A 23,609-nucleotide genomic window follows, 5' to 3' on the forward strand; every position below is an offset into this window, starting at 1 on the left:
ACAGTGGTAGGAGGAAATTGGTGTTTGGAGGCAGAGACCCAACCTTCATGTTCAAATGGAAATTGTCCAAGTGAGATGGATGAGCCAAGACATTATCCAAAATGAGAATCTTGTTTTTCTCATAGCAATTATCTCTATATTTCTAGGATGAAATGATGAAAAAACATCAAGGTGAGGATGACCGAAGGTTTCTTTTTAGCTTCCCACACAACAAAGTGAGATTTTCTTGAGACTTCACAGGTTCTCAGAATGGTAAGACTAGCAACAATTTTAGATCGCGGGAAGTGTTACTCACTTGGCAACATAGTCTGTCTTTTGCAGCTTTCCATTATTATCTCCTCTTTGTTGATATAAGTTTTGCCGGCACTTTTTTTTCTAATAAAAGCCCCATTTCATCCACATTGAATATTTGCTCAGACAAATAACAATTTTCCTCAATTTCATTGAGGGCTTTTGGGAACTCCTTGGTTGCATTCTCATCCGCACTTGCCACCTCGCCACTTGCTTTCACATTATGCACAAGCCTTAAAATGTGTGTGTTTCAGCAGATCTCCTGTTGCAAGTCATGAAATAAGCTCTAAATAAGCTCTAATAAGCCGCGGGTTGCTGACCCCTGGCTCTGGAGCCACATGTGACTCTTTCATCCCTCTGCTGCAGCTCCCTTACTCAAAATATGTGTTACAACTGCCAATGTGCAATACCCGCTGGCATGTGATTTATTGAGCTTTTCGACCCCCGGTAGGCCAATCATGGATAAATCCAAGAAAAGAAAAGTTTCAGAAGAAAAGAGAACATTTAATTCAACTACATATGCTAGTTTTGCGGCCTCTCAGGAAATAGTTCGGTATGGGAAAGGTTTTGTGGCCCCCAGTGTTTTCTTTTCTGTGGGAAACGGGTCCAAATGGCTTTGAGTGTTTAAGGTTGCAGACCCCTGCTCTAAGCCTTCTCCTGGATCAGCATTAAGCTCAGAGGCACACATCACTGATGCTATCGTCACTCCATATGCTGAGTAGCTTCTCTATCTCTTCCGTCACTTTTCCACTCCTTTTGATTACTGTGGATTGCATAGGCACATGAACCTTTTATATATTCTACAATCTTCCCTGTGTTCTTAATGATCATTACGGTAATCCATACAATAAGAACATGCCACATTCCTTATCTTCCCCCACTCTATTTTCTTCAGCATCTCCATCTTAGTTGGATCATCATGGATTGGAGCTGTTTGCATTACTCCCTTCCCCATTATCACTCGAGTTTAATTCCACACATTTAGAACCTACAGGTCACACCAGACAGTCACCAAACTACTAAACAATGAACAGTAAGCAATCAAAAAGAGGCAGGAAAGGATTACTTTAAAGCACATCACATACATATGCAATGCACCTGTCAGCACTTCAAGCTGCATTTACTCTAGTGCTGATATAAGAAGGAGAAGCGGAGGCGTCTGGAAAGGGACGTTTGACTTTTCACCTACTTATTTTCCCTGGAGATAATATCCCCTAGGAGATGGGAGGGGAGGGGGGAAATTCCTTTGAGCTGGAGCGGTAGATTAGGGGTAGAATGACTTGGTAGATGGCCAATGAGTGCATGGGAGTGGGGAACGGAAAGGGAGGGTTTTGGGTCTGGAAGTCAGTGTTGGCTTCGATGGAGTCGGGTCTAGAATGTCGTGCTTAATAAATAGTTTTCCTTCAAAGACTTTGTTTGAAATGCAATTTATTTGAGACCTCAAAACTTGACAGCACCCTAAACTAACCTTTTCTCACCTTCTCTAGCCTTCTGGGACCTTTTATGTTGGAGTTGCAGGTTTGTTTGTATAATTAAAAGTTTGTAACTCAAAAGTTTATAACTAGAGGAATGTCCGTAGCTTTAACACTAAATCTAAAATTTACATATATTCTCTTTCAAATGGATCTGTGTATGGCAAATTAGGTCATTGCTCCGCCTGAAGCTCTTTCCACATTCAAAACATTTATATGGTTTCTCCCCCGTGTGGATCCTTTTATGGAAAGTAAGGGAACCACTATGACGGAAGCTCTTTCCACACTCTCTGCATTTATATGGTTTTTCACCTGTGTGGATCCTTTTATGTCTCAGCAGGGACCCATTTTCACAGAAGCCCTTTCCACACTCCATACATTTAAATGGCTTCTCCCCTGTGTGGATTCTTTTATGTTTCATAAGGGATGCATTTTCACAGAAACCTTTTCCACACTCCCCACATTTATATGGCTTCTCCCCCAAATGGATCCTTTTATGGAATGTAAGAGAACCACTATGAATAAAGCTCTTTCCACACTCTCTGCATTTATATGGTTTCTCCCCTGTGTGGATCCTTTTATGGGAAGCAAGGTGACTGCTCTGAATAAAAATCTTGCCACACTCCAGACATTTATATGGCTTCTCCCCTGTGTGAATCCTTTTGTGGGAAATAAGTTTACTCTGTTGGCTGAAGCCCTTTTCACATTCCACACATTTATATGGTTTTTCCCCTGTGTGGATCCTTTTATGTCTCATAAGGGACCCGTTTTCACAGAAACCCTTTCCACACTCTATGCATTTATACGGCTTCTCTCCTGTGTGTATCCGTTTATGTCTCATAAGGGACCCATTTTCACAGAAACCCTTTCCACACACTATGCATTTATACGGCTTTTCCCCTGTATGGATCCTTTTATGTCTCATAAGGGACCCATTTTCACAGAAGCTCTTTCCACACTCCATGCATTTATACGGCTTCTCCCCTGTATGGATCCTTTTATGGGAAGTAAGGTGACTGCTGTTAGTAAAGCCCTTTCCACACTCTCTGCACATATATGGCTTCTCCCCTGTGTGGATCCTTTTATGAGAAGTAAAAGAACTCCTTCGACAGAAGCCTTTTCCACATTCAAGACATTTATATGGCTTCTCCCCTGTGTGGATCCAGTTATGGGAAGTTAGTTGACTGCTATTAGTAAAGGATTTTCCACACTTCACACATTTATATGGCTTCTCTCCTGTGTGGATCTTTTTATGAGAAGTATGTTGACTTCTATTAGTAAAGCTCTTTCCACACTCCAAACATTTATATGGCTTCTCCCCTGTGTGGATCCAGTTGTGGGAAATAAGTTGGCTGCTGTTTGTAAAATTCTTTCCGCACTCTGTGCATTCGTATGGCTTCTCTCCTGTGTGGATCCTTTTATGAGAAGTAAGATGACTGCTATTGGAAAAGCCCTTTCCGCACTCTCTGCATTTATATGGCTTCTCCCCTGTGTGGATCCTTTTATGGGAAGAAAGATGACTGCTCTGAATAAAACTCTTTCCACACTCCACACATTTATATGGCTTCTCCCCTGTGTGGATCCTTTTATGTTTCACGAGGGATGCATTCTCACCAAACCCCTTTCCACACTGTCTGCATTTATATGGCTTCTCCCCTGTATGGATCCATTTATGAGATGTAAGGGAACGGCTCTCACTGAAACTTTTTCCACATTCCATGCACTTATATGGCTTTTCCCCAGTGTGGATCCAGTTATGGGAAGTAACTTGACTGCTTCTTCTGAAGCTCTTTCCACATTCCAAGCATTTATATCGCTTCTCTTCTGTATGGGTCTTTTTACAAGATATAAGGGACCCTGTTTCATGAGGAAGGGTGAAAGTCCAATTGTAATTGTTTCCGTTGTCTCTGGATATATAATCTTCTCTTTTGATTTCTGTTGGATCCTGTTCATTTACATCTAACTTGTCTTTCAATAGGTTTACATTTTTCATTATTTTTCCTTGTTGGACAAGAAAGTCTTGCATCTGAGCATCAATGGAAGATAAGCTTTCCAGATTCCAATTATTTGTCTGGTTTCTTTCATGACTTTCTATTTCCATTTGAATTTCAGATTTCTCTGTTTCATCTCCAGCATTGAATACTTGAAATGGTTCCTCAGTATCTTTATTCTCTTGCCCATTATTACCTTCAAAGGAAAAGAGAAATGAAAATGCTAACTAATTTAGGGGAAAAGATCACAGTGTATAAGTCCTATGATATTTTGGCAGATTCCAATATATTATAGTTTGTTTGTTTATAATTATCCATATATATTTCACCCAGAGTCAGCTTTGAGTTAAGGAAGAATCATGTAAGCATCTGAGGAACTATTAGGAAAAATCTGATAATTATTGGAGAGGCCAATTCCAGCAGAGACTTGTAGGAACTAAATCAATTTCGAAACAAGACTTTTTCTTCCCACCCAAACTATCTTTCTTTTACTATTTGTTGCTGTACTATTTGTTCAAATTAAAGAAACTTGGTATTTTAGTGAGTTTTACCTTTAAAATGAAAAGAAAATGTTAACCAAAAATATGAAACAGAAAATCAAATAGAATTGATGTTAAGGGTTAGGGTTAGGGTATATTAAGACAGGAGAAATTAAAGTTGTCCTTGTTGGAGAATATTTCTGTGACAAAAATGAATGTGTGGCCTAGAATGATGCTTTTGTTTCAAGCAATACATATTTGGACAAGTGATGTAGCATTTAAGCAATGGTAGAACGATAAGTCTAGATTTGTACGGCAAGGGAAAAGCTACAGATTGAATATCAAATACTCCAAGATGCAGAGGAAACAGGAGGATTTTGGTCTGCCTGATTTGAAACTACTTTGCGGCCTGTTGTGTGGTTTGAATGAAAGATTGGGAATTGCTGAGAAATAATTTTAGAAGTAGAAGTGCATGACCTAAGGTTTGGATGGCATGGATATCTATGTTACAATAAAGTCAGGATTAATCTAGATTTTAAAGACCATGATGTTAGAAAATTTGAGACTATGGAACAGATGTAAACCCAGACTCTGTCCGAAAACACCTTGATGGCTCTTGGCACAAGAGACATTTTACAGAAGAAAAGCAATAGGCAAAGACAAATGGATAATATGGCGAGAGCTGTTAGAACTTGAACAAGGAAAATACCAAATGAAATCAAGAGAGCAACTGACAGCAGAAGGATATAGTTGTCGGTTGTTTTCATATTATCATCAGAAAAATTCAAGGTAGATAAAAGTACCTATGGTATTAAACAACATAAGAGAGAATTTTTTTAAAAAAAAATTTGATTTACATGCCGCCCTTCTCCGGAGACTCCGGAGACTCAGGGCGGCTTACAATGCGTTAAGCAATAGCCTTCATACTTTGAATCATAATAGTGAAGAAAGGATGAACATGTAATCCTAAAACCTATAAGCAGGTTAAAATGTATGATAAAATGGGCAAAGAGGTTTTGTCATAACATATAAGTGTAACACTGGGAAAACATGTGGTTGAGAGGAGTGAAGTTTACATTACGTAATAATCTGGAAAGCTAGAAAATTTCGGATTGATGTCAAGAATTTTAAAGATCAATACTGAACTGAAATTAGAACACTTTGATGGTACTAATAAACCAACAGCTAGAAAACAGAAGAGTGTTAACTATGGTAATTGCAGCAACGCTAGTATATTCATATACTAGCGTATATACATGGAAGGACTCTGAAAAAACTACAATGGAGGAATGGTTGAAGATGACAGAATTAACAGAGATGGTTAGATTGAGTTCTTTGATCTGAGAAAGAATAATATCTACATTTATTAGTGACTAAAAAGCCCGATGGGCTTTTTGCTGAAAAAAAAAACACCTCAGTTTGTGATTTATGGGTTTGAAGAGTACAAAGGATACATTTTGGAAAAGAAATGATGATGTAACCTTAAGCGATAAAGGCTATAATATAATTGCACTTATAACTGCTATGAAGAAGATTGGAAGCCACTTTTTTATTATTTTTTCATATATTTTTTTTCCTTTTCCCTTCTTTCTTTATTTTTTTTTCTTATTCACTTTACTTTATCTTCTTTATTTCTGCTTCAGTATTTGCACTGTTCTTATTCTGATATTTTTAATAAAATCAGTAAAATAAAGAAGTAGCTGATGGCATCTAACTACAAAATGTCTTCCCAAACACTATATTGGGGAGAAGCAAACCCCTTACCCATAGGCGCCATTCCTATGATTTTTTAATTTTATCATACCTTTTTCTTATTCATTACCAGGGTGGATTTGATTTAAATCGAGTCGATTTAAATCATGATTTAAATCACTAGTAAAAAGACTTGATTTAAATCAACTCGATTTAAATCATAATTTTTAAAGAGCAACTGTCATCTCTGCTACTCCTTTGACCCGCTGTTGACTCACTGATAGTCCCAATGTTGCAGAATATACAGCCTTGTGCTATATAACTAAGCTCCATTTCATGCTGAATAAACTAAATTATTTATGTATCTTAAATAGAAAACTACCTTATGATAGATTTTTACCCCAAGTTTTTTATTAAAATAAATTCAATAAAAATAAAAAAAATCTGATTTAAATCAAAAAAATCCGATTTAAATAAAAAAAAAATCCGATTTTTAAATTTTTTTTAAAAAAATCATTGATTTTTATCTACCCTGTTCATTACTCTATCTTCTTTATTTCCTCTTCAAAATTTGTCTTGTTTTTATTCTGATAAAATTTCTGGCATATTCTTACCCAAAGAGGCTACATTCCTATGATTTTCCAGCATGACTTCCGAATGGAGCATTTTTTGGTCAGGATCCAACTGAGACCACTCCTCCTTGGAGAAATACACAGCCACCTCCTCAAAGGACACAAGACCCTCCTTGAACAGGAAAAAAAAAAACAGAATAGGTCCAGGAGAATATGCAGCATCTGTCCTGTTGTTCACAAGTTCCCAAAGCAAAGATATGCACTACGTGCTTGGTAGGATTCTAAAGTAGTGTTGGGAAAGAGGACAGAGCCAAAAGGCAGTGACTGAAGAAATATTTTGGGCAGGTGTTATCAATTTAATTGATTCTGGTACACATTCAGGCCATTCAGTGAATAACACCACTTTCCTTCTGGAGCTATCTATTATCTATATCATCTAATATGTTGTCAAAGATTTTGACGGTCCAGAGACACTTGAAGATGGGCCTTGGAAACCCTATCTACCACTGACTCCAATCCTTCTTATGTTTCCAGAAGGAAACTGGGGGGGGGGGAGATGGGGGGCTGAATTCTTTCTAGCATTTCAGCAAAAGGCTTATGGTGTCAACTTGAATCTTCTATGCTCAAGAAAAAGAAAATATCCAAGCCAAAACAAGAGGGAATAATGGAAGGAGACAGTGCTGTATACACTAGTATGACTTTCTAAAGGAAAGGGAGAATACAAATTTAATAAATTGTTTTCCTACTCTTACTTCAGTTGGCGGTTCAACCACTGTTTCAGCTCCACCGTAAAGATCAGAAAATGTCATTCTATGTTTCTCTGTGAGGAAGACAGATATTAAAATACACAATTAACAAAATAGGAGTCGGTATTCTACAGAAGAGAAGACAAAAAGAAGATAAGATAGCAGGGATCTCTCTGGGGAATGGGAGACCGTCATTACCTTTTGAGGTAACCTGACTTGGGTCTTCCTGAGGGTTCCTCCTGAAAAGCAGCTCCTGATGGGGATTTGATGGATTACTTCTTCCCTCAGGATCTCTGATCTCCACGGAGAAGGACTTGAAATAGGAGGAAGAAGAAAAGAAGAATTAATTGACATCAAACAACATGAAGTGGATTCTTGTTCTATGAACACAATATCTAAGTTCCCAATATCCATCAGTGAGGCTGAGGGAGAAGTGATTGGAACAATATCCTACATAAATTAGTAAAATATCAATATTAATATTGTTATAATAGATCAATCAGCATTCAACTAGGGAGGACAATATCTGTATATATGTGTTAGTCTTTTTTAATGTACTTCTTTCTTTTTAATGTTTGTTCTTTTTTCTTTTTTTAAAAAAAATTGTGTTTCGTATTTTAACTTTTTTTTAATAAAAGTAGATTAAAAAAAATAATTAGTAAAATGTCTCCAACTGAATGCCAGAGATGTCTGGAAGGGAGGGGTGAAGAATTCAAACCCATTCTTTACTCCCTTCTGGAGTCCGAGACAAAGTTTGCTCACCTGCAACTCGACCTGCTCCTTCTCCTCCTCTGCCTGGCTCAGGAGGAGGCCTTCTGCGAGGGCCACTGCTTGGGAGCTGGTCTCTGCTCCGCATTCCCGCAGCCAGCTCTCCATCTCTGGGGGCAGAAGAGCCAGGAGCTGCTCCAGAACAACCAGGTCCAGCATCTGGGCTTTGGTGAGCTTTTCTGGTCTCAGCCATTGCCTACAAAAATTGTGGAGTCGGCTGCAAAGTCCTCGGGGACCCTCAGCCTCCTGGTATTGGAGGCTTCTGAAGTTCCAGGGCTGAATTTTTGAAGAGATTATGGTTTCCTCCTCCAGGATGATCTGCCCAGTTCTTGCCCACATCTCCCCACAGGTCCCAAACTGAACAGCAGAAGAGCCTTTTCCAGTTCTCTCACTTGCTAAAAGTTGTCTCTCCATTCTGTCTCTGTCTTCTAATGTAACTCCAATTGGATCCAAAGGATGTTGTGGAGCTCCAAATGCCTTTTCGGTTATAGGACCGATCCTACAGTCACCGCAATGATCACAGGTGGCCATTCAGGTCTTTTCCCCCCAAGAGATCATTTTACCAGTGATGAAGTCCAAACGGTTTCCAGTTTCTGTACCTGAGATGCAAAGGAAAAATCCCAAGAATTAGAAAGTGGAGAATTTAACGATGGAGCAACAGTCGTCCCTGTGGAAGAAAGTATTTTTGTAAACTGGAATAGGATTGCAGCGGCATTCAGCAGGTCCTATTTCATGCACACATGTGTGTAATTGTGCGAGGGTGGTGCAATATTTTTCCTTACAAGAAAGGGCTTCCTTTTTAAAACCTAGATCTATATTTACCTCCAAGCAGGGTTCACACAACCTGCCAAAACCCAAAAAGGTGAACAAACCATGAAAGTTCAATTCACATCCAATAAAAGGGCAGGAAATGACCCTAGTTGAGGATGTCCTTTGGAGAAGAGCCGAGGTTCCCACTGACACGCAGGCAGGTTCACACAATCCGGAGCCCCAAGCGGGCCATCTAAGCGCAGGGCCGGGAAGGAGGCAGCTGGAGAGGCCGCCCCGCTTCTCTCCCACTCCGGAGACAGGATCGGACCCTCGGGGAGCCTAGTGTGAATCCTGCCTCCTCCTGGCCCGGCTTCTCTCCTCTCCTGCGGGGCCTCCACAAGGCCGACTCGCCTCTCCTACCACTCGGGTTCTGTCCCGGACATGGGGCGACTGGGGAGCCCCGGATCCCCGCCGCCTTCCTGGGATCCCCGGTTCTTCTCCTGGTGCTGCCTTTGGAGCTCCTCTTCCCCCTGCATGGAGAGGGCGGCTGGGGAGCATGGGACCCGGGATTGAAGCCAAAGGAGGGCCGGGCGAGGGTCTCTCCCTCCTCCGCCTCCCTTTGCCTGGGAAGAGCCCCCAACTCACCCGGGTCACGTCTGGATCTCCCCCCGCCAGACTCTCCCGCAGCCTCTCCGCCTCCTGCGGAGCCCCAGGGGTTAAGGAGAGCGAGTGCACCGTCCTAGAGCGGCAAGGGTTTGTGACGTCACTCCCATCGCAGCCTCCTCTGGAAAGCCAACCGTGACGTTCGCCCTCCAGTGACCCATCGGGGAAGCCTTTGGTGTTCCCTTCTTTTGGCAGAGGGTGCCCCCTGGTGGACTTTCTTTGCAATGCCAGGAGACCCTGCAAGGGTTGGAAAGAGGACTGAATGGAGATGGGGGGGAGAGAAGCGCATCTTGGCTGAAGGGAGGGCAGGGATCATGGGTATGGGAGTAGAAGAAAGCCCACTCACAATGATTCCCTGTCTGAGAAAGGCGGCAGCATCTCCAGTGGTGGCAGCTTCCCCGTCTTTGAATTGAATTGAATTCTTTATTGGCCAAGTGTGATTGGACACACAAGGAATTTGTCTTGGTGCATATGCTCTCGGTGTGCATGATGTCAGCGTCTCACCGCTGACATAGAAAGGAAGATAAGCCCTGGAATTTTGCCTGCTAAATCCCTTTGAAGCTCGGTCTCCGTGGAAATGAAGGGGGGGAGGGGGACATTCCTGTGAAATGACAAGACAAGAAGTCAGGAGAATGACTTGGAAGATAGCCAATGAGAAGCAGATAATTGGGGATCGGAAAGGGAGGGATTGGGGGGCAAAAGGTCAGTCTTGTCCGCATCGAGTCATGATCCGGTTGCTGTGCTCGAATAAAGAGAAGATTTCCTTAAAGATTGGCAGTTTGGAAATTCATTTATTTTGAGATAGCATCGAAGTCTGACACATAAAAGAAAAGATACATTCGTCAAGAATCATAAAGTACAACACTTAATGATAGTCATAGGGTAAAAATAAGCAATCAAATCATTTTAGGAAACAGTCAATATAAATCTTCCTCTCCTTCATGTTCAGGAACATCTGTGAAGATGGAGAAAAATCTTTCTGGAGGATCCGAACTCACTTCCCTCAAGAACAGCCACCCTGAAGGCTCCGCAGAGATTGGAGGATGCCTCAAAAGGGGCCAAATCCTGTCAGAAATGACAGAAGAAGAGGACCTGAAGCCTCTCTTGGAACCATAGCTTGTGTCTTGTGGTTGTTGCAAACTCTGGCCTGAAATGGAGGAAGATGGGGCTGGCGGGACACAGGCAGGGAAGCCCAAATCAGAAAAATGGAACTTTCTTGGAAACACAGCATGCAACCCTTCCCATCCTTTCCACTTGCTTTACAGCACTCAAGACTGATGCTGGCTGGAGGAGCCAAAACAGTAGATCTGGGTCAAGGCCTGCTGCACAGGCTGCACAGCCCAGGCAGGAGAGAAGATGGGGCTGCTAAGGAAGGAGATGTTGGTGACAGCAAGGAGTCAAAGTCTCAGTTTTTTTCTTCATTTTGGAATTGATTTTCTTTTGATATTTCTTTTTTTTCCCCCCCAGCATTATTTTCCTTGTTTCAGGCAGCCATTTGGTTTTGCCAATTATTCTTAGGCACCCAGAGCCAAGAATTCGAGAAGGACAACTGCATATATCGAACTAAAGAAATAAAAACCGATAGAAATCTCTTTATTTTCCTCATCCGAAAATCTTTCCTCCCTCGGGAGGCGTTGCCACCTTTCTCAGACAGGCTAAAAATGAGAAACCCCTTTCCTCCTACTCCCATGCCCATCATCCCTGCCCTTTCCCTCCCCTCATGGTGCAGCGCCTCTTTCCCGCCCTTTGGGGGGGGGGGAATCCTGGCACTTCGCCCAGCATCCTCCAGGGGGCGCCTTCTGCCAAGAGAAGGTAACACCAGGAGCTTCCCCATTGGCCCTCTGGAGGGCGAACGTCACAGCTGCCATTCCAGAGGAGGCTGGGAAGGAAGTGACGTCACAAACGATTGCCGCTCTAGGACTCCGCACTCACTCCCCTTAACCCCTGGGGAGGCGGAGAGGCTGCGGGAGAGTCTGGCGGGGGGGAGATCCAGACGTGCCCCGGGTGAGGTGGGGGCTCTTCCCGTGTAAAGGGAGGCGGAGGAGGGAGAGACCCTCGTCCGGCCCTCCTCCGGCTGCAACCCCTGGTCCCATGCTCCCCGGCTGCCCTCTCCCTGCAGGGCGGGAAAGGGAGCTCCGGAGCAGCAGCAGAAGAAGAACCGGGGCTCCCCAGCCGCCCCGTGTCCGGGGAAGAGCCCGAGTGGGGGGAGAGGAGGGTCCCAGCAGGAGAGGAGAGAAGCCGGGCGAGGAGGAGGCAGGATTCGCACCAGGCTCCCTGTCTCCGGAGGGGGAGAGAAGCGGGGCGGCCCCTCCAGCTGCCTCCTTCCCGGCCCTACTCGGGGGGGACCTCGGCCCTGCGCTGGGATGAGCCGCTTGGGGTTCCTGGAAGGTTGTGTGAATCCGCCTGGGTGTCAGAGGGAGACTTGGCTCTTCTCCAAAGGACACCCAGAAGAAGGGAAACGGGGCATCCTCAGCCAGGTTCCATCTCCTGACACTTCGTTGGGTGTGAACTGATCTTTCATGGTTTGTTCACCTTTTTGGGGTTTGGCAGGTTGTGTGAACCTGCCTTGGAGGTAAATATAGATCTAGGTTTTAAAAAAGGACTTAGAAGAAGTAAGAAAATGGATTTATTGGGCAATCCAAGTGCTTGATGGAAATTAATACCATATTTTTGCTACACAGAGAGACATGCACACACAGCGAAAGAAATTCACACACACAAAACCTCACTCCAAGCCTACAACAGATCAGAAAGAATATTTCACTCCATGCGGATGAGTGTTGTTCAATAGTTAAATCTACACCTTCTAATTCTTGGAATTAATTTTGTTTTCCATCTCAGATACACACATTGGACTCATTTGAAGTTCTTGGCATACAAAATTATTATCTCTTGGGGAAAATGAGCTGAAAAGCTCTTTCTGCTGTCGTTCCTGTGGATACAGGATCAGTCCTATGAATGAAAAAGCATTTGGAGATCTGCAAGATTCTTTGGAGTCGGACCCATTTGGAGTTGCGTTTCAGGAAAGAGAAAAAATGCAGACACAACTTTTAGCAAGTCGGGGAACTGGAAAAGGCCCTTTTGCTGTTCAGCCTGGGAGCTGTGGGGAGATCTGGACAAGAACTGGGCAGAAGATCATGGAGGAGGAAACCACCCTCCCTTCAGAAGTTCAGCCCTGGAATTTCATCCAATACCTGGAAGCTGAGGGTCCCCGAGGTCTTTGCAGCCGACTCCACGGCTTTTGTAGGCGATGGTTGAAACCAGAAAAGCACACCAAAGCCCAGATACTGGACCTGGTTGTTCTGGAGCAGCTCCTGGTCCTTTTGCCCCTGCAGATGGAGAGCTGGGTGAGGGAGTGTGGAGCAGAGACCAGCTCCCAGGCGGTGGCCCTGGCGGAAGGTTTCCTCCTGAGCCAGGAAGGAGACCAGAAGGAGCAGGCAGAGTTGCAGGTGAGAGACCTTCATCTAGGCAGGCCAGAAAGGGTTTGAAGAGACTAAAGCAGTGATGGTGAACCTTTTTTGCGCTGAGTGCCCAAAGCGCACATGCGCTCCCACAAAATGCAATGCGAGTGTCCTCCCGCGCATGTGCCCCGCTCCCCCTTCACCCGTTTTTGGCTTCCAGGTTAGTGCAGGAGAACTTCCAGGCCCAAAATGGGGCGTGTGGGGGGGGCTCGCGCATGCGCACAAACCCTCAAAATGCAATGCGAGTGTCCCCCACGCATGTGCCCCATGCATGCATGGCAGAGAACTGAAGACCAGCTGACCAGCAGGAGGCACGTGTGCATTTGCGGTGGAGCTGGGCTGGGGCAATGGCTGGCGTGCCGGCAGAGAAGGCTCTAGATGCCACCAGTGGCACGCATGCCATAGGTTGCCCATCACGGGACTAAAGTATGTGATTGAATTTTTCAATCTTCCATACCACACTTTTCTTGGCTTTCATAATACATGGATTTGTTTCATTAATTTTTGTAGTTATTGTTCCATTATAGCAATAGCACTTAAACTTATATACTGCTTTACAGTGCTTTACAGCCCTTATCCATTTTGGAAGTTATATTTGGCATAACTATTACTTTCTGTCCAGCATCATTGATGTCATTGAGGGCTTTGAAGTTATGTTTGGAGAAAAAGAATCTACTTCATGTTGTTTGATCTCCATTAATTCTTTTTTTTCTCTCCTGCCTCCTAAGTCCTTCAATATGGAGATCAGAGATCCTGAGGGAAGGAGGAATCCATCAAATCCCTTTCAGGAGCTGTTTTCCAGGAGGATCCTTCAGGAAGATCCAAGTCAGGACACCTCAGAAGGTAAACTAAGGTCCTCCCGTTCCCCAGAGAAATTCTCTTTCTTTTCTTCTTTATGTTTTGTCCTATAGAATATTCCTACCTGTTCCTTCAATTATGCATTTTAAAATTCTGTCTTCCTCACAGTGAAACATAGAATGATGTGTGGTCTTTATGGTAATGCTGAAACAGTGGATGAAACAGCTGAAACTCAAGTAAGAGCGGGAAATTTATTTTATTTGATTGATTGATTGATTGATTGATTCGATTTATATGCTGCCCTTCTCCGGAGACTCAGGGCAGCTTACAGTGGGTTAAGCAATAGCCTTCATACTTTTGTATATACCTGCTTAGTAGGGCTTTTGGGGCCCCCTAAGCAGTGTTCTTTTTTTTTAATACAAAGTCAGCTTATTGTCCCCACAATCCGGGTCCTCATTTTACCTACCTCGAAAGGATGGAAGGCTGAGTCAACCTTGAGCCTGGTGAGATTTGAACTTGCAGTAATTGCAGGCAGCTGGTGCTAGTTAACAGTACTTTAACAGTACTTTAGTCTGCTGTGCCACCAATATTAGATTTGTATTCTCTCTTTCCTTTGGGAAGTCAGATAGTACATAACAATTTCTCCTATTTTTTTCCATGTCTTTTGACTTGGATATTTTCTTTTTTTCCTGAGCAAAACAGATAGGGGAATAGAAGATTCAAGTATTGAATCTTCAAGATTCAATCTTGAATTCAGCCAGGATTCAAGATTCAGCCAGGTTAGCTTCTTCTAAAGTCTGTGTTTGAGATGCATTGTTTTGTTATTTCAACTTTTGAGATTCTTATTAGGAATCTCTCTGCACTAGCTACCCTCCCTACTTTATAACATTTAATTTTTTTAAAAAATGCCTCAATGGATCAGAGCAGCGCTATCATACATAACAATTGCTAAACAAAGACCCGTTCTTTTCAGTGATGGAATTTAATTTTTTTTACTACCGGTTCTGTGGGCATGGCTTGGTGGGCGTGGCAGGGGAAGGATATTGCAAAATCTCCATTCCCACCCCACTCTGGGGCCAGCCAGAGGTAGTATTTGCCGGTTCTCCGAACTACTCAAAATTTCCGCTACTGGTTCTCCAGAACCTGTCAGAATCTGCTGAATTTTACCCCGATTCTTTTGCTTATTCTTTAACTTGAAATTGAACGATGTTCAAAAGTAACTAAATACTTACATTTTTAAAATGCCTTTTTCACAATGAGTGATAAGAAATATAAGCCCATCTGATTAAATGATTATGCAGACTGTTAAAATCCAATGAAAGTGGGCCAGATAAGACTTGCAAAGTAAAGGCCAGATCTTCCAGCATTTTCATGAAGATGATATGAATATGGATAGAACTGATCCTTTTGGGGATACCCTAAGCCAGCAGTTTCCTGGAATTTTTTATTTTATTTTATTTTAATTTGATTTATATGCCGCCCTTCTCCGGAGACTCAGGGCGGCTTACAATGTGCTAAGCAATAGCCTTCATACTTTTGTATATTTATACAAAGTCAGCTTATTGCCCCCACAAACTGGGTCCTCAATTTACCCATCTTAGAAAGGATGGAAGGCTGAATCGACCTTGAGCCTGGCGAGATTCGAACCTGCAGTAATTGCAGGCAGCTGGTCTTAATAACAGGGTGCTTTAGACCACTGTACTACCAAGGGTCAAGGAAGGAAACCTTTCACTGAATGGCCCTGAAAGTGCTGCAGAATCAATCAGTGAGGGGTCCTTGGTGGCCCCTGAGCTTGGTTGTTTTCTTGCAGATGTTTAATTACCAAACTAGGTAACATCTTCACCAGCACTGATGATGTTATTTACAGTAGTTTGGGTAATGAAATGTCTACAAAAAACAACCAAACTCAGAGAGCCCCAAGAACCCCTCATTTCAACCTTGAGCTAATATTCTCCTTTATTAGAATCAATCAAGTTGATAAAACCTGCCTGAAATATTTCTTTAGTCAAAGACTTTAGGCTCTGTCCATTTTCTCATCTAAAGCCTGGAATTCGACCAAGCACAGACATTTAACTTGGCCCATAGCTTTCCTTCGGGCATTTCTAGACCATGGGACAGAGCTTACAAATCCTCCTCAGACTGTTTTGTTCTTCTTTTTCTTTGTTCAGAAAGGTCCTCTGTCCTTTGAGGAGGTGGCTGTGCATTTCTCCGAGGAGGAGTGGGCTCAGCTGGATGCTCACCAAAAAACATTGCATTGGGAAGTCATGCTGGAAAATTATAGGAACATGGCCTCTCTGGGTAAGGGTTTGGTACTCCATAATCAGAGAATTTGGGAAACATTCTGTAATTAGATGGCATCAACTATTTCTCATCATATATGTCCTCTGGGAGGAAAGAGGTCATGGCTCTCTGCTTTGATGCTTCCTGTACCATTTCTCATCTGCTGAATTTTAAATTCATCATACGTTTTAGCCTCCAACCCCCTAATAATCTTTGTTGCGTTTATCATGGGGACCACAATTGGATGCATATTCAAAGTGTGGTCTTACTAAAGCAATATATAGCAGTATTATTACTTCATATGATCTTGATACTATTCCTCTGTTGATGCAGCCCAGGATTGTGTTGGCTTTTTTGGTAGCTTAACACACTGTTGCTCATACACTGTTGGTTCATATTTAAGTGGTGGCCCCCTAGGAATCCTAAATCCTTCTCACAGTTACTGTTGTCCATTCATGTGCCACTTATTCTATACTTGTGCATTTATTTTTTCTTGCCTAAGTGTAGAACTTTACTTTTCTCACCACTTAATTGCATTTTATTGAAGAGGGACGAGTGTTCAAGTTTGTCTAGATCCTTTTGACTTTTGAGCCTGTTGACTATCCTCCTAGTTTGGTGTTGTCTGCAAATTTGATAAGTTTACCTTCTATGCCCTCATCTAAATCTTTTATGGTGTAATCATAATCATTAATTACTAGATAATTTCAATTAATAATTTAATATTTAATCCAGTATTTTTGTTTTTATATACATATTTTATATTTTTAGCATTTTAAAGAAATTACTAATTGGTGTATCTCACCCTTATCCTGGTCAGTGATTGTAATAAAAGTTTGATTTGATTTCCTGAATGTTTCTCATGATTCTTCCTCTTTTTTTTTTTTTTTTAAATTAGATTTATATGCCGCCCTTCTCCGGAGACTCAGGGCGGCTTACAATGCGTTAAGCAATAGCCTTCATACTTTTGTATATTCAAAGTATACAAGATGACTGTGGATTAGATTTGAATATGTATTAATAATTATCAAGAAAAAGGATGCTATAGATCAGTGATGGCGAACCTTTTCGGCACCGAGTGCTGAAAAGGGAACGCATACTCGTCTGGGCCATAACCCAGAAAAGGAGCTGCCCAGGGCACATGCGCATGCCTGAAAATGAACTTCTGGTTTCCATCGTGTGCATGTGCACCGCCCAGCTAATCTTCCAGGTTTCTGGCGTGCATGCGTGCGCGACGATTAGCTGGCCGGCGCACATGCTCATGCAGGAGAACAGAAGTTCTTCCAGTTTCCAACACTGCCGCATGCACGAAGGCCAGCTGATCATCGGGCATGCATGCATGCCAGAAACCCAGAAGAGGAATGGGTGATGCCACGCGTGCCAGGTGACATGACTCCGCATGTCACTTCGGGCAGATGTGCCATAGGTTCGCCATCACAGCTATAGATTTTTCAGGGTGTTTTAGGTTTTTTCAGAATGTTTTAGATCTTTTCAATTTTTTTCTGAGTCGTAAATATAGAAATTATATCTATCCCATGTCTGTGCAAGCATGAAGATGTTCAAGATATTGGAATAGTGGAATTTGGCAGAGTCCCCTAAGAAAATTCATAGCACTTCCCTAACTTTTCTCTAACTTTGCTATCATTTTCATTTGAAGGTAATAATGGAAAGGAAAATGAGGATTGTGGGGAACCATTCCTAATGAACACCTCTGGAGACAGAACAGAGAAGTCTGCAATACAGATGGAACTAGAAACCCAGGAGAGAAGCCAGTCAAATAATTGGAACGAGGAAAGTTCATCTTCCATTGATGCTCCAATGCAAGACTTTCTTGCTGAATGTGGAAAAATAAAGAACAAAGATTTTGGGGAAAGTACAAGACTTTTCTGTGGTAAATTAGATGTAAATGAACATTATCCAACCAAAACAAAAGGAGATGATTATATATGTAGAGACAATGGAAAAAATTACAATTGGACTTTCACTCCTTCTCATGGAACTGGATCCCTTACCTCTCCTAAAACGATCCACACAACAAAGAAGCCATATAAATGCATGGAGTGTGGAAACTGCTTTAGTCGAAGGAGTTACTTTACTTCCCATAAAAGAATCCACACAGGGGAGAAGCCGTATAAATGTGTGGAGTGTGGGAAGACTTTTATTCAGAGCAGTCATCTTACTTCCCATAAAAGGATCCACACAGGGGAGAAGCCATATAAATGCATGGAGTGTGGAAAGTGCTTTACAAATAGCAGCCACCTTACTTCCCATAAAAAGATCCACATGGGAGAGAAGCCATACAAATGTTCAGAGTGTGGAAAGGCGTTCTGTGAAAATTCATCCCTTCTGAGACATAAAAGGATCCACACAGGGGAAAAGCCATATAAATGTGTGGAGTGTGGAAAAGTCTTCAGTCAAAATAGTTCTTTTACTTTCCATAAAATGATCCATGCAGGAAAAAGACCATATAAATGCATGGAATGTGGAAAGACCTTTATTCAGAGCAGTAATCTTACTTGTCATAAAAGGATTCACACGGGGGAGAAGCCATATAAATGCAGAGTGTGTGGAAGGGCATTTACTAACAGCAGTGACCTTATTTCCCATAATTGGATCCATTCAGAGGAGAAGCCATATAAATGCTTGGAGTGTGGAAAGACCTTTATTCAAAGCAGTCATTTTAATTCCCACAAAAGGATCCATGCAGGAGAGAAGCCATATAAATGCACGGAGTGTGGAAAGGGCTTCAGCTACCATAGTACTCTTACTTCCCATAAAAGGACCCATACAGGAGAGAAACCTTATAAATGTCTGGAATGTGGAAAGAGCTTCTGTGAAAGCGGGTCTCTTACCGTTCATAAAAGGATCCACACAGGAGAGAAGCCGTACAAATGTGTGGAATGTGGAAAGAGTTTCTGTGAAAGTGGATCTCTTACTGTTCATAAAAGAATCCACACAGGGGAGAAGCCATATGAATGTGTAGATTGTGGAAAGGGGTTCTGTCAAAAAGCTTCGCTTATGAGACATTCAAGGATTCACACAGGAGAGAGGCCGTATATATGCATGGAGTGTGGAAAGGGCTTTACTAATAGCAGTCATCTTAATTCCCATAAAAGAACTCACACAGGGGAGAAGCCATATAAATGCCCGGAGTGTGGAAAGGGCTTTACTAATAGCAGTCATCTTAATTCCCATAAAAGAACTCACACAGGGGAGAAGCCATATAAATGCCTGGAGTGTGGAAAAGGCTTTACTCAGAGGGGTAATCTTAATTCCCATAAAAGGATTCACACAGGAGAGAAGCCATACAAGTATACGGAGCTTGGAAAGAGCTTCAGGATCAGCAATGACCTAATTTCTCATACACAGATCCATTTGGGTGAGAATCAATGTAAATTCCAGAATTAATTGGTAAATTCTATGTATTTCCTTCTTTGTATACTGAAGCTACAGAGCTGTGATGGCGAACCTATGGCACGCGTGCCCAAAGTTTTTTTGAGCCCAAATTATTTAATCTATTTTTAATAGCTTTTAACTTTTGTATGTTATTTGTATTTTTATCTTGGCTGTTCACCGCCCTGAGTCCTCCGGGAGTAGGGCGGTATACAAATATGATAAAATAAAATAAAATAAAATAATAAATAAAATAAAGTGGCATGTGGAGCCATGTTGCCTGGCACGTGCGGGGTTGCCCATTCCTCTTCTGAATTTCTGACACGCATATGCACGTGACGATCAGCTGGCCTCTTTGCATGTGGTAGTGCCGGAAACTAGAAGAGCTGGTCTTCCATTTTCCTACGTGAGCACGTATGCTGGCCAGCTGATCGTCGCATGCACATGTGTGCCAGAAACCCGGAAGAGTAGCTGGCTGAAAGCGGAAGTTCAGTAGTTGAAACTGGAAGTGCAGTATTTTGGGCGTGCATGCGCGCTGGGCAGCTTCGGCATAGACGTATGCACACATGCGCACTGCTATAGAAGTTTTGGAGTCTGACCATCACAACCCATAGCTCCAGGGAGATGAATTTACAAATAAAACAAAAGCAATGAGAATGTGCTGTTTTAAGGTAGCTACTCTTGCCTATCCATACATTTTTTTTCCTTAAGTTTGTACATTCTGGTTTCCAATTGGAAATAAAAATACAAGAAAATTGGCATTTTAATCTTTTCAGATCTACTCTATGCAATTTTATGAAGATGTTTTTCTTGTGGTTTTTTTACAAATGAATTTCCTGCTCCCCAGTTTGTTCTTCCCATCTAATCATGGCTTTGGGTGGGATCCACTATCATTTCTCATAGTTTAAACTTTGCTTCTTTTCCTTAGTCATTTGTTTTTCCCTCTTTTTCTCATTCCTTAATATGTTTACAGTTTATCAGAGGACCCTACACTTCTCTGTCCTCAGAAAATATTAGAAATGTTGCAGCAGAGATTCTGGGAACTGAAGCAATGCTATAATTCAAGGGGAATTCAAATGTTATTGGTATACAGAGTGGGATGGAATGTGATATTGCATTTTCCCACTGAATAATTCTGATATTTAAAAGTGACAACTAAGGATTTGTTTTTTAATTTTTGCATAATTTTCTCTGTGTCTTCTGTCTCATCCCAAGTTAGGGATACTCAGTGGAATGAGAATGAAAGCGACCCCAGTGTGCGGACATTGCAAATGATCAAGCAAGAAGGGGCGCCTTTGGAAATCAGTGAGGACCAAAACAACATGAAATTAAGAAACATTACAGAAAACTGTTTCAATTCCTCCTGACCAAACAGACAGAAATAAGGATGGGAACTTCCTCTGGGATGCCCAAAAAATAATCCAATCCACGGTGTAGAATATTGAAACCTGAAACAACAATATGAATGCAGAAGCATGAAACCTTTTTCAGTCAAAAGTCTCACATGATATGGGAATATTGTCACATATGTATAAATAGAGTGTGAAGGGCTTCAGGATGAAGAATTCTTTTCACAAAGGTGTCAGAATTGTTGAGTGACCACACACACAAAGGTTGAGAATATATGTGGTAACTTTATTGTCTTACATAGTGACATTATATAGTTTGTTACTTTCAAGTTACAGCATACTTGGCAGAATATCATTGGCTCACAGAATCTTCCAGGTAACTTAAATCATAGGTTAATCATTACTGCTGGCTTAAGCACTTCTAATATTTGGCTATAATTAAAATCTAACACACATCCCACTTCCTCTCCTCCTGTTCCTCTTGTTTACAGAATTAGGGTCTTATCTTCTAATGTAATTTCCTGGCGCTTACGTGCAAGTAACCTTCCTTATCTGAGGTTTGCCATCCAGGATAGGAAAATCCCTGCACATATGCAGATTGCAGATTCCTACATATCCCCCTTTTTTATTTAATTTTGAGGGAACAAAGATCTTTGAATATAACACATTTGAGGAGGAGACAGAGAAAGAGGAGCAGGACGAAACAGCAATTAATGAGGGAATACACTGAATGAAACAACAGCAACTAATATGACAATAATAATCACAGCATAAAAAAACAACTGCTTAAGCCAGGACCAATCAGGAAGCCAATTGGTCAACCAGTCAAAAGGAGATGAAATAGCATGAACATTATTCTGAAAATATGATTGGAGTTTAGCAAGTTCATCTTCAATGGTTTTGTTCAAAGAGTGAAAATGAACAGCACATCCACGACGGCCAACAAGTTTACAAAAACCTCCTTGTCGTGCTAACAAATAGTCAATAGCAAAACGTTGGAGCACATCCTGATTCAGGTCCTCAATTTCATGTTGGAGATCACGACCAATAGCAGCAGTGGCATTAATTGATTTCTCCAGGCGACGTGTTAAGCCCAGGATAGAATGTCTATTTTCTTGAGCTATTATTCCAGGTTAAGCCCCTAAGGTGATCACCCCAGTAATAGCTCCAGCCACAGCATGACCAAAGGTATTTAAAGAGGACAGTTGTGTATCAATGATAACTTCATCATTACATGTAGGACCTAATGGAGAACGTTGTTGTCATGAAGAAGATGAAGAAATGCCAATTTGTACAGGTAGGGAAAAGTAGCCAATAGCAGCACATTGATAGTTCTGAGGGTGTATGTTGGTTGCATATTTGTCAAAAAAGAACCATATATTAGGGTCCTTTAGTTGCCAGCCGGCACAAATGTTTCCAGTATTAGTCATATCAGAAGCGTTAAAAATAGGAAAATTATCAGGACACATTTCAGGCACAATATTAGGCCCATATAAAGAAGAATTAAAGGTTCCCCAGAGCCAATAATAGTCAGTACAATAACTATAATTTCCTACTTTCAATAAAATGCGTTGAGTCTTAGCATAATCATTCCAATTGTTAAGCCAAGTATGGCGAGCATAACAGCAAAAACATGAGTCTCTAGTATATTGATTAGTACGAAGATAATGCCAACGAACAGAATTAAGTTGCGTTGGTGGCTTAGAAAACAAGAATAATGAATGGTTTGCAATTGGGAAACAATAAAGGAAGATGAAGATATTAAATCAGGTATGAAAGCAACTTGACCAAAAGCCATAGGAGGCTCATAGTACAGGGTGACATTAGTACCGTGAACCAAAAACATATTGAGCATGACGAACCCAGATATTAGGATTAAGTTGTATAGGCTGAGTGTCATTCAAAGCAGTAGCAGAACCAAAAGAAGACAAGAGAATACAAAAAAGAATTGTGACAGAATTAGCTGTAATAATAGCAAAAACAGAAGCAACTAGATTTTCAGGAGTTTGAGGTAGATTAGCTTGAGCCAATTGCTGTTGAGCTTGGTATGTTGTGGCCTTCACTTGCCCCCACGTGATTGGAGGGCAGGTCCTTGCCACTGAGGGTCAGGAGCAAGACAATACTTCACTAGCGGTCTTGTCAGTGGTTCTATTGCACGAAAATGAACATTAACAGGAACATCTGAAAAAGAATCTACAAGAGTTAAATAATTCCAGGTAAACAAAGCAACAGATAGTAAATGTTGAATCTTTCGCAAATGGTATGGACCAGACTCATGCTGCAGCGGTCTCTGCAAAAAGGATTTAAAGGTTAATAATAGCAAAAACAGGAGTATTCCAGGGACTAGTAGAGGGTTCAATATGACCAGCAGCTATTTGTTCCTGAACAAGTTGCTGTAAAGCAGATAATTTTTCCATTGAAAGAGGCCATTACTCCACCCACACGGGGGCAGTAGAGAGCCACTTAAGGGGAAGAGCCATCATCCAAAATCAATTGAGTAAACAAAAAAGGAGGTCCCTACCCCAAATATTAGTATGAATATCCAAAATATAAGGTTGCAGGGCAAAGGACTTACCAGCTGCTGTGGAGAATTGAATATTGCACACACTCTGCCAGGCTGCCGTGGGCCTACCTACACCCCATAAAGAAGAAACTGACTTCTTAGGCCATTGTACAGGCCAGTGTAAAGATGAAATAACAGTAACATCGGCTCCTGTATCAAGCAACCCTTGAAAAGGTTGTTTATTCAAATAGAGAGTTAACACAGGATGAAAGGAAGTAACAGACTGAAGTAAAGCCACAGAAGGAGAGATAGAACCAAAACCAGCATCTCCACATGCCCCTGTGCCAGGACATAGGACTTGATAGGGGAGCAAAAGTAATTGAGCAATAGAACATAGAGCAGGA

The 23,609-nt window shown here is 41.8% G+C and overlaps 2 protein-coding genes across 4 annotated transcripts in view; one reads left to right on the forward strand and one right to left on the reverse strand.

Annotated features, from left to right (window-relative positions):
• Window positions 1–1,556: 1,556 nt before the first annotated feature.
• Window positions 1,557–9,452, reverse strand: LOC139311600 (zinc finger protein 420-like). The gene is made up of 6 exons (XM_070936069.1): window positions 9,407–9,452; window positions 8,006–8,610; window positions 7,442–7,556; window positions 7,250–7,317; window positions 6,540–6,669; window positions 1,557–3,950 (listed from the first exon to the last, which is right to left on the reverse strand). Exons 2-6 carry the CDS (start codon window positions 8,540–8,542, stop codon window positions 1,885–1,887), a joined length of 2,916 nt encoding a protein of 971 aa, XP_070792170.1. The 5' UTR covers window positions 8,543–8,610; window positions 9,407–9,452; the 3' UTR covers window positions 1,557–1,884.
• Window positions 9,453–11,377: 1,925 nt separating this feature from the next.
• LOC139311597 (zinc finger protein 420-like) overlaps window positions 11,378–23,609 on the forward strand; it is a 28,478-nt gene continuing 16,246 nt past the window's right edge. Inside the window, exons 1-7 of one of the 3 annotated variants that reach the window (XM_070936061.1) lie at window positions 11,378–11,428; window positions 12,266–12,873; window positions 13,614–13,728; window positions 13,852–13,919; window positions 15,852–15,981; window positions 17,618–19,339; window positions 20,569–20,918. In XM_070936061.1, the coding sequence (XP_070792162.1) occupies window positions 12,379–12,873; window positions 13,614–13,728; window positions 13,852–13,919; window positions 15,852–15,981; window positions 17,618–19,339; window positions 20,569–20,720 (2,682 nt within the window). In that variant the 5' untranslated portion in view covers window positions 11,378–11,428; window positions 12,266–12,378 and the 3' untranslated portion in view covers window positions 20,721–20,918. Of the gene's footprint in view, window positions 11,429–12,265; window positions 12,874–13,613; window positions 13,729–13,851; window positions 13,920–15,851; window positions 15,982–17,617; window positions 19,340–20,568; window positions 20,919–23,609 lie in introns of those variants that run through there. The other 2 variants (XM_070936062.1, XM_070936064.1) reach the window with 2 other exon arrangements.

The sequence above is a fragment of the Pituophis catenifer genome, unplaced genomic scaffold, assembly GCF_029215685.1.
Source record: "Pituophis catenifer annectens isolate HBS135680 unplaced genomic scaffold, rPitCat1.0.hap2 SCAF_2, whole genome shotgun sequence".
Classification (NCBI taxonomy): domain Eukaryota; kingdom Metazoa; phylum Chordata; class Lepidosauria; order Squamata; family Colubridae; genus Pituophis; species Pituophis catenifer.

What these genes read in the sequence shown, in the direction of transcription:
- LOC139311600 (XM_070936069.1), bottom strand. Translation starts at nt 8,542, where the DNA reads ATGGCCACCTGTGATCATTGCGGTGACTGTAGGATCGGTCCTATAACC. An exon ending in AGGAGCAGGTCGAGTTGCAG is followed by an intron (nt 7,557 to 8,005) that starts GTGAGCAAACTT and finishes TCCTATTTCAAG; the next exon opens with TCCTTCTCCGTGGAGATCAG. An exon ending in TAGGAATGTAGCCTCTTTGG is followed by an intron (nt 3,951 to 6,539) that starts GTAAGAATATGC and finishes TTTCCTTTGAAG; the next exon opens with GTAATAATGGGCAAGAGAAT.